The sequence below is a fragment of the Phalaenopsis equestris genome, unplaced genomic scaffold, assembly GCF_001263595.1.
Source record: "Phalaenopsis equestris unplaced genomic scaffold, ASM126359v1 Scaffold000840, whole genome shotgun sequence".
In the NCBI taxonomy this organism is placed as follows: Eukaryota; Viridiplantae; Streptophyta; class Magnoliopsida; order Asparagales; family Orchidaceae; genus Phalaenopsis; species Phalaenopsis equestris.
In genome coordinates, this window is record NW_018165280.1 from 2,062,446 (window position 1) to 2,073,275 (window position 10,830).

Consider the following 10,830-nt stretch of genomic DNA (forward strand, 5'->3'; position numbering starts at 1 on the left):
CAATTGAAAGCTGTGTTTTGCCATCATATGTTGTGGTTGCTAGAAAACTGCAATATGCCTTTTTTTTAAAAAAAAAAAAATTAATGGCTACTGTTGCATTTTTAATAACAATTTCACAACTTCATATTCAAAAATATATAAACTGCCCCAAACATACTCTTAACATAATTTGATGTGAGGGATGAATTTTAATTGAATGGGCTCACATGAACCCACTTGCCCATCAAATAAATTGGGCCTTCCATGCATTCAAACCTTCTCCAATAATTGAAATTTTTAATTTCAAATGCATGCTAATAAGAAACTGTTTTTTTCATGCAAGTCCATGAACAAAACTATTTTTGCAGTAACCGACAAATAACTCCCATCCCGCAAATTAGTGAAGCAAAAATAAACCCAAATAACTTAATCAATTAAAAAATTTATTACATTCATCTTATATTTCGACACCTCCATCAAAAAACAATATTATTAATTAAAAAGAAAAATGAAAACAAGGGGCATTTGCATAAATACCTCCCAGTTTCTTTGAATTTACATATCACACTCCTAAATGGAAAAATATTACATCAAGAGTTCTAACCTGGAACTACGTTAGGAGTCCACTGATACACGTACACGTGGAGTTTACAGAAATTTTTTTTTAAAAAATAGTTTTAGCATAGAAGAATATTTCTCCCATGTTATTCAAAATTATTTAGGTGTTGTTGTGGTGACATTCATGTGTTATTTGAATTCTGAGAATATTTCTGGTACTATAATAACACAACAACACATCAATATCACCACAACAATACCTGAATAACGCTGAATAACAAGAAAGAATATTTTATATTAACGGACCAAATCACAAGAAAACGTGCGCATTTTCTTGAAGTCACATATTAACATATCAGTGAACTTCGAATGTAACTCTATGTCAGGAGTCCTGATTTAATATTTTTTTACTCTAAATATTACTTGTATGCAGAAATTAACAGATTAAAAACATGAAGCCGTTGCTACAGGTGCTGCCACACAACCATACGACGCAGTACTGCGATGGCAGTTTTTGCAGGCTTCAAATTTGTTAAACCCCGCCATGGGGAACAGAATTCCCATCGCCATCAAAAGGGTTTAGGGCAGAGCTCTTCTCCTCCGGTCTCAGACGTTGAAGACGAACATTATCGCCGATAATGTCACAGAATGAGTCGACGGCCACCGGCGCCACCAATTCCGAGGCCTGGAACATAGCCAGAACCCGTTGCAGACTTTCGAGCTCCTCCATTTCAGCCTCCTTCTCCGTGTTCATCTTCAACATCATCATGATCCTGATCAGCAGTAAGATCGTTCCCTCTTTCCTCCGCCTCCTCGGCCAGCACCGCATGATCTCTGATTTCATAGTAATTACTGCAACAAGTTATCACTTCTTGTTTCATCGATTCTTCCCCGGCATCAATTCTAATCGAATTCTTTTTCGCAGATTGGGGTTCTGTTGGGCAATGTAAGATTATTGCGGGTAACCGTCGAGGATCATGTGATCATCGCCATAGTCCGCATGGGTTCCTTCGCCTTCTGCTTCTACCTCTTAGCCCTCGGGCTCGAGATGGAGCCTAAAAAACTTCTCAATTGGTCCAACCCTGCAACGAAGCTTGCGTGCTCCGGTATCGTCTCCACTATCGGAATAACCCTTTTCTGCTACACAATCATGAACTTGAGCGGCCTTCAAGTCGCTAGAATCAAATCGTACCAAACGGTCTGCGCACTGGCCATCGCCCTAGCTGCGACCTCTTCCCCCATCCTCACCCGCCTCATCACCGAGCTCAAGATCGGAAAATCGGAGATCGGCCGCCTCGCCGTTCGTACCGGTCTCGCTAACGACATGATCTGCACATTCTTCATGTGTATCGGCGTTCTTCTCTACGGATACCAGTTACGGAATCCCAACGCACCTCTTTCGGCCCATTTCACCAACGCTATTCTCAAGCTTCTGTTTGTTACCATCGAGATTTGCTTCATCTTCAAAATCATCAACCCCTTTATCGGCTTCTTAAACGATCGCAACCCTGAAGGAAAACCCATCCGTGGCATCGACATGCTGCTCGTCAGTCTCGTATCCATTATGCTCTGCTTCAGCTCCGTTCTCTACGGCTACGACCCTAATTTCAACGCCTTCATCGTTGGCCTCTGCCTGCCTCGCCATGGCCGAATGTCAAATTTTCTAATCAGCCGAATCAATTTCGCCCTCACCACTCTCATCCTACCGCTCTACGTCGTCCTCGTCGGCTTTTCCACCGATTACAGAACATGGGTTACACAAGAGAGCCGCACCGCCTACAGACTCCTGATCATCGGATCCATCGGAGTGGTCGGAAAGCTGACGGGGACTGTAGCTTGCAGCATGCGTTACGGCCTTCTATGGCCGGAGGCCATCGCTCTCGGTCTTCTTCTAAACGTAAAGGGTTACTTCCACATCTTCTGCGCATACACCGCCTCGACAATAAACATGATCGAACCAGAGATGATGATGGTGATGTTGCTGGTGACGATCGGGACGATCATTCCGACGCCGTTGGTGGTGGCGTTTATTGTGCGGCGTGCGAGAGCGAGGGCGAGGGAGCTGGGGGTTAGGCCGCTGGGGTTGCAATGGTGTAATGCGGGGAGTGAGGTGAGGATTTTGATCGGATTGCATGGGCTTCAAGATGTTGGGATGGCGGTGAATGTGATGGAGGCGATGAGGGGGAAAGGGAAGGAGGAAGAGGAGGAGGAGGGTAGGTTGATGGTGTATGTGATGGATATGGTGGAGATGACTGATAAAGCTGCGGCGTCGCTGGTGCATGGGGAGGGGATGGAGGCGGTGACGGTGAGGGATGAGGAGATTGTGGAGATGAGGGAGCAGATTGGGTCTGCATTGGATGCTTACAAGGAGCAGAGTGGTGAAGGCGTGAGGGTGCGGAGGATGCTTGCCGTCTCCTCCTACGACTTTATGCATCAGGACATCTGCAGCGCCGCCCAGGTAACTTTTTAAAAGCACGAATTTTTCTATCCCTATAATGTTACCGGCTGTTAAAATTTGAACCGCAATCAACACTCAGGACTGCATGGCGGCAATGGTGGTGCTCCCCTTCCACCGCCGGCAGAGAATCGACGGCTCAATGGACGCCGGCCACCTAGGACACAGGCTCATGAACCAAAAGGTCCTGCAACACTCCCCCTGCTCAGTCGCCATCCTCATCAACCGCGGGCTCGGCCGCTCCTCCACCCAACGGTCCTCCTCCTTCGCATGTCAAAACGTCTGCGTCGTCTTCATCGGCGGAGGAGACGACCGCGAGGCCCTCGCTTACGCCGGGAGAGTCGCCCGGCACCCAGGCGTCAGACTCACCGTCCTCAGATTCCTCCCCGACGGCAAAGTAACCGGGCCGGGGAGGCGGATTCTGACGGCGGCGGAGAAACATGAGATGGAGAGGAAGGCGGATGAGGAGTACTTGGCCGGATTTTATGAGAGGTATGTGGAGGGGGGGAGGGGAGTGAGGTATGTTGAGAAGCGCGTGGGTAGCGGGGTGGAGACGGTGGCCACTTTGAGGGGACTGGAGGGGGAGCACGAGCTCTTTGTTGTGGGGAGAGGGAAGGAGATGGAGTCGGTGCTGACGGCGGGGATGAGCGAGTGGGCGGAGTATCCGGAGCTGGGGCCGATTGGAGATGTTCTTGCGGCGCCGGATTTCTCAGTGACGGCATCTGTGCTCGTAATACAGCACTGTGATGTTGCCAGGAGATGTGATGTGATTGATTATGAGTTTCTTCCGGTTTAGGAGCGGTTGAGAGGGGCAAATTTGTAAATTTCGTTGTAAAACAATCAAAATATAACGAAATTGGAATGTAGGAGGTGAGGTTAAATATCTTCTTTTTATTTATTTATTTATTTTGTTTATGTTTGGTCATGTAATTATTTATTTTAGAATTTTAATCTTATTTATTGATCCCACCTTTTGCTTGTAACTCCTTTAAAAATGCTTGCTACTTTGCACAAAATGAAAATTACTTTTTTTTTTTTGCTAGGAATGAATTAATTTGGTTTTAAATATTTTTTATTATCTCATTTGATGGATTAGAAAAGTTTAACATAATGCATGATATAAATTTCTTTTTTTTTTTTTAGAATCTAAGAGTGTAGACTTTATGGATCGATTCATGTCTATTACTTTTGAATTTAGGGGGAACCTAATGATTAATGATTTTATTGCTTCCATTAAGATTTAAAATTATAGATTTAAATCATAAAAATAATATCTCTTTGGAGCAATATTAAGAGAGCATTTCATAAAATTTTAACGTATTTAACAACAATAAAAGGCTTATGCAATTCCTTAGAGTTTATATCTATCTATATCTAATATTCGATAAAGGATTAGTCAATGGAGCTTATGGTGTGTTAATAAAATATAAGGGGTATTTATATACATACCACACAATTCTTATGTATTAACATGTTAATACATAAGAATTGTATTTTCTCTCTTTGGATGCGTTGTATTTTCTCTCTTTACTCGCTTGATCAGGTGGTTATACTTTACTTTTTTTTGGAATTGTTGGGCTGAGTTTCTTTTTTGCTCTCTTGTTATTTAATTTTTTGTTTTGCATACGTGAGATTAATTGCTAAATATAGCGACGTTGATTTGATGTTATTTCTTTTGTGAATTGGCAGTTTTTATTGCCTGTTGCTCGACTTATGATGGGGTTTGCTGTGTAAGTTTGTGGTTCACTTTTGCTCAATTGGAGATCTTGATTTTCTGAACTGTTTTGTTATTCAGAGAGCTTTTGTTACTTTTATTTAGGTTTTGTTTGCTTTTAGATGATAACTTTTATTTATTTTAATTTCTTTATTTTATTTGGTGTTGTGTTTAAAACGTGGATGGACAGCATAGGTTTGATTTCTAGAAAAGCCTGCAGTCTTCCATGGACATGTGGTGGTGCCATATGGACGGCCAAGATGAACTGACGCAGTGTGAGATTCCTTCAAGTCATGTGCAAGTAGAACAAAAATCAAACTTTCACACCGCCAAGCTTGCCAATAAGAATCTCCCTGCTCCATTAGAATCTTGCATCATCCAATAAAAACACCCCATTTAAAATTCTTCGAACGCAGAAAAATAAATAAAAAATCATATTTTTAACGATTCCAAAAACTGGAGATTTCAACCTCAGAAATTTGTTTGGCTGCCATCGAAGGACGATAGCCACTACCTTCTATCTTTCCCCACTTCCCACTTTTCTTATTAGAATTCGAAGACGGTTGGCACGCCGAAGAAGCAAGCCAAAGGTCTGACCTTTCCCATCTTTTCTCCACACAAAACCCTAGATTTCCAATTGTTCCCACCTAAACTTCCTTCTCTCGATCCGATATCCTCGCCGATCGAAGAAAGATTCGATCTTGGTGAGGATGGCCGGAGCTCAGACGATGGTGATTGGGCATATTCCATCCGGCTTCAGCCCGCGGAGCAGCAGCGGAGATCTAGGGCTATGCAGCGCACCGACGTGCCGGCGGACTGCGGCGAGCCCGAGTTCGGTGGGGTTGTGCAGTTCCTTTATGGGAGGATGGGTAGACCGGTGGCGGCCAGCGGTGAGGTCGAAGAAGAAGAGGGGGAGGAGCAGAATTATAGTGGATGAGATTGCAGGACAGTATGAAGAGAGCTTTGAAGATATCCATGCGGTTAGTTGAATGCTTCAAATTATTTGATATTGCCTTCGTTCGTGCTAATCTTGTCCATAATCTAATCTATGATTCGTTAACTCGAGCTATGATTTATAATCCACAATATTAAATGATTTGTTTGAAAGTGGATTTTTGCAAGATTTATGTAGTATTTAACATAAATCCAATGGAACAAAAAAATCAGATTAATTAAATCCGTACTTTGCTAAATCTAATTTTTCTTCCCTTGGGTTATTTTTTGAAAGTGGATCCAGATTTATTAAATTCGATTATTATGTGAATTTTAACTGATTTAGCTAAGGAAGAAAGTCACAAGGGTGGATTTGTGCTAAACACCATAAACAAATTTAATGGATTTAACCTTAAATTGAACTGAATATTATTCTGAATTTGATAAATTCAGACCTACCAACAACAACAACTACAAGCTTTTATCCCACTAAGTGGTGTCGGCAACTTGGCGACATGAATCATTTTTCTCCATTGTGTCCTATTAAGTGTCATATTCTCATTTGATTATAATAGATTAAGATGATTTTTTATACAATATGCATAAGTCTTTTTAGACCTACCTCTATCTTTTTTAACATAAGTCGAATCTAAAATATCTATTCTCCTAACGAATCATCACATGATCGGCGTTTAATGTGGCCAATCCATCTAAGACGAATTCCCGTAGTTTTGTCCGCCAGTTGAGCTACGCCAACCCTATCACAGATATATTCATTTCACATTTTATCTCTAAGTGTCAAGCTTCTCATTCACCCAAGTATTCTAATCTCGACAACACTTAACTTAATTTCATGCTTCTCTTTTAAAGGCTAACATTCTGCATCATAGAGCATTGCAGGTCTCGCCACTATCTTATAAAATTTTCCTTTTAGTCTAAGCAGTACTTTTCTATAACACAATAGACCTGATGCATTCCCTTACTTCAACCAACTAACTTGGATTCTACTAATAACATCCCATATATATCACAATCACTTTGAATAATAGACCAAAGATATCGAAAACGTTCGCACCTTTTAATGATTTGATCGCCCATAGTTACAACTATGCCACTAAAGCTATTAAATCACATTCAATGTATTCAACATTAGTTCTACTCAAACGAAGGCCTTTAAACTCCAATGTAGACCTCTATAATTCAAGCTTTTTCCTGAACTCTTTCTCTAGTCTTATCCACAAGAGGATATCATCACCGAAAAGCATACACCAAGGTACATGCTTCTGTAAATGTCCAATAAGAGCATCCATGAATAAAGCAAAAAGATATGGACTTAAAGCTGATACTTGATGTAATCCAACTAAAATAGGAAAATACTTGATCAATCTATTTTCGATTTATCTGAATGTTCTCTTTGTTTTGGAAGAAATTCTTATTTTAATTATTTGGTTGAATATCTCAAAGATTAAGGTCTAAGATCTCATCCAGTTTCTTTTGTGAATCCAATAGATTAGTTATTATCATTGCTTTTTATTTTTCAAAGTTGAAAAAAAGTGCTAATCTATAATTAAATGTTTTTTTTTTCTAGTAACTGAACATCTATTTTGATAGGATATGATTAATTAGTTTTCGATTGTGATTGTCTTTGTTTTTCTACTTAAATCATAGATTATTGTTGCCAATACAAGTTTGGAAGCACTTGATACAATGATACCGTAGTTTTATGAAATTTTTGTATAGAGGAGTGCTGGAATTTACGTTAAGGGGGTGTTTGGCTGGAACTTGTATTTACTTTAAATAGGATTTAGTAAATCCAAAAAATCCAAATTTATATTGGTGGAGATGGCGATGGAGATGACGCTCGCAGCACAATGGAAGAAATTCTTAAACCTGCCTTGCAATCATATTTAATAAATCTGAAATTTACGTTGTAAAAGAGATGCAACGCAAGAAGGAAAAACAAAACGCGAAAAATTCAATATAACAATGTTGAATTCATTTTTCTTCTTCTTCTTTGATATTTGGCTGGATTTATGCTAAATTCATGACTAAATCCTATTAAAACTATGCTACTAAACCCTTAAGATTGATATAATGGGAGAAAAAATGAGATGAGCAGAAGTAGTGTAATAACAAAACATCAAGCTTGTGGTGTGGTTGATAATGCATTAACAGTAAAATTCATAAGGAATGATATATCTCATTGTCAAGATGAGACTTGTTAGAACCCATGGCCACGAGATTAGCAAAAATTGAAGGATGTGAAAAAGGAGATGTTAGAGAAGATGAAGTCACAAAATAAGATGTTGTCAGAAGAGTTGTGGAGACGAAAAGAGAAGGAGATGTAAGAGGATGAACTAGCATGTTGGAGTTCCTCTTGAGCATCTTGCTCCCTTATAGAGGCACTTGTTCTAGGAGTGCTAACAATACATTGCTTGAGATGCTAAAGAAGTGTATACCTCTTCACTTCTTGAATGTCGAAGAGACCACCTTACGGCCTATCGTCTCATCGTTTCATCGAATTACGGCCTATCGTCTCATCTTTTCATCGAATCAAACATTATGTTACAAAATTTGATTTGATTTTTTGACAAGGCATTGGACCGACAAATTTTAACTTAAGTTTTTTGTGCTGTTTTTATTTAGAAAAGTGAGAGCCACATCCATCTAATTCTTTGATGGAAAGAGGATTACTTTTTTATTTTTTATTTTCCCAAGCAAGTAAAAGGCATTAAAAGTTACAATTGAATTTTTTTTTAAAAAAAAGATCTATTAGATCTATTCACAAAAGGGAGAAAACAACATTAAATAGCTCCCAAATGCATGAGATCCTCGAAAAAATCAAGTTTAGAAAAATTCTTGCAGCATGTTGTTAATGAAAAAATATCCAAGGCTATCAAATCTTAAGTAACGAGTAATGTGAGGCAACAATACGGATAGTATCATGATCGACAAAATTTATCTTATAGAAACTGTTTCAAGAATGATGAAGGCAGACTGAAAATTCCAAAAAGAATAGAAAAAGTGGACAATAAAAAACAACTAAATTGAAAGACAACAAATAAAAGGCAGCACATCCAAATTTGAGATTATTAATGGCACATTTCATTGATAAAATTGAGTATGAATAGCTCAAGATGACAGAAGATAGCAAATAATTAAGGCAAATTGAAGTAGCCAACATAAACAACACTAAAATTGATCTCAGGACAACAGTCATAAGAAAGAGCCGGATAGCAACTCGAGTCTCCTTTAGAGAGCTTGATTTCATCATTACACACAAAGTACTAAAATGAGTATAGATCTTCCAAGGTAGAGAAAGGCTTTGTATATCCTAGAGCCACCATATAGTATAATGCCAAAAGAATCAGTGTAAATATTATTAGAAAGCAATTGTGACTAAGCAAATGAACTTATCTTCTGAAGTATAGGAAGCATATGTTAAGTCGTTATAATTAAATTGAAAAGAAATATACCTCCTTAACTAACATCTATTTACATTAAAGCATTCCGAAATGAGGAACGTTTACACTTCACTTTGAACCAAACTGAACCATAGGATTTAAGGCGCAATGAGGCAAGATATAAACTAAAATTATATTGCTTCCAAAAAATCTTAGATTTACACTTGAATTTGATGGTGTGAAGATTTGGAAGACTAATCCTCCACAATCTTTTAGTGTAGTGGTTATATTCAAAGTAATAGTTTGTTTCTTGTTTTTTTTAGTTTCATTGTAATGAAGAAAATTATTAAGAAATAATGAGAATTTTTCTTTCAAGCCTTTAGGAATGATAGATGAACTAAAACAATAGTGAAAATGACCCAAAATAATTGTCTTATCCGCTTCTCTTACATTCTTTTGTTTCCTGCACTTTTTATTAACAAAATTCTTCAGAACACGTTAATGCCTGCCTCTCCTAACACGGCAATCACTACTCCGCTTCTTGGCACTAAGTGCTTCTTTGTATATGATGTGTCCCAAAACGAGCATGTGAAACCCAGAGCCGGTCTCTTGTCTCTCACACATTTCTAAACCTCTGTCCATCCTGAGAGCACATCCGTCCAACCTACTTTCTATAAATACTCCCTCTTTTGAAAGCAAATATTGTGAGGGAAGCTTTGTGAATGGACTACTTGTAATCTAGCCTCATCGTTTTAGTAAAATTTTGCAACTTGAACCCAGAGGACCCAAATTCCTCACCCATTTCTGAACATTCTACATCATTTGGAACCAAAAGTGGCGTTCAAAGTACTTTTGCCATCATAACCTTACTTTATAACAAATTTTTATATCATAATACTTCTCGTTTAATCTTCGAACTAATCGAGTTATTTTGTTTCAAGAAATGAAGTGTTTAGACATCCAACCCATCCCTTTTCTGTTTTTTGCAGCATCTTATTAATTTCTTCACTTACAAAGCTGTAAGGACTGTTCTTCATCAGCTCTATGAAATGAATCCACCAAAGTATATCTGGTTCTACAAGTAAGCCTTCACATGTTTCTAATATTTTCAATTTCATAACATCATGTTAAGGTTTCTCTTAATACTTATTTTGTTTTCTTTTGGAAGTTTTGTCTCGAACAATCAAGTAAAAGATGGCGCACGGTTTCTCCGTTCCCTCGGGAAGGTAACCCTCAATTTTTCTTTAAAACACGAGTCGAAAAGCATGATTAAATTATGTTAACCATATTCGTCTTCATTATCAGGAGCATCAAGAATTAGCAGAAAGAGTGATGGTAACTCGTCTGCACCTGTATGGTAAATGGATCAAGGTACACTTAAAATTAGCTTATAATATTTGCATTATAGCCCCTTTTATTTGCCTTTTTTCAGTAATCTACTATAAAAAAACATGATTTTGTGCTAATATTTGAACAGAAATGTGATCATGCAATGATGTATCAGAGAATTTCTGATGAAAATCTCAAGTTGATGCGTGAGAGGCTAATGGAAACTGTAATATGGCCATCTGAGGACACCAATGCTGAGAATCTTGATTCATAAATAGCAGAAATGGGCTTAGTTCATCTGTATTATTTGCCTTGTTGGGAGCATTGTTTCTATAGTTAATGTTTAACTTCATGATTAAAAGTTTGTGGATAAATTTAGTTCAGAAGAGTGAAATATGTTTTTGTTGTATACCAATATATAGTTAAGAAAGTGATTATATAAAATTGATCATTACTAC

General features: G+C 38.4%; 2 protein-coding genes across 2 annotated transcripts; both read left to right on the forward strand.

Moving 5' to 3' along the window:
• The first annotated feature begins 869 nt into the window (after positions 1 to 869).
• Positions 870 to 3,910, forward strand: LOC110031662 (cation/H(+) antiporter 28). Its single transcript, XM_020734992.1, has 3 exons — positions 870 to 1,382; positions 1,463 to 2,995; positions 3,075 to 3,910. The coding sequence occupies exons 1-3, from the start codon at positions 1,176 to 1,178 to the stop codon at positions 3,786 to 3,788; spliced, it is 2,454 nt and encodes an 817-aa protein (XP_020590651.1). The 5' UTR covers positions 870 to 1,175; the 3' UTR covers positions 3,789 to 3,910.
• Positions 3,911 to 5,056: 1,146 nt separating this feature from the next.
• On the forward strand, positions 5,057 to 10,830 carry LOC110031677 (chaperonin-like RbcX protein 2, chloroplastic). The gene is made up of 5 exons (XM_020735006.1): positions 5,057 to 5,686; positions 10,033 to 10,124; positions 10,212 to 10,269; positions 10,349 to 10,414; positions 10,521 to 10,830. Exons 1-5 carry the CDS (start codon positions 5,417 to 5,419, stop codon positions 10,644 to 10,646), a joined length of 612 nt encoding a protein of 203 aa, XP_020590665.1. The 5' UTR covers positions 5,057 to 5,416; the 3' UTR covers positions 10,647 to 10,830.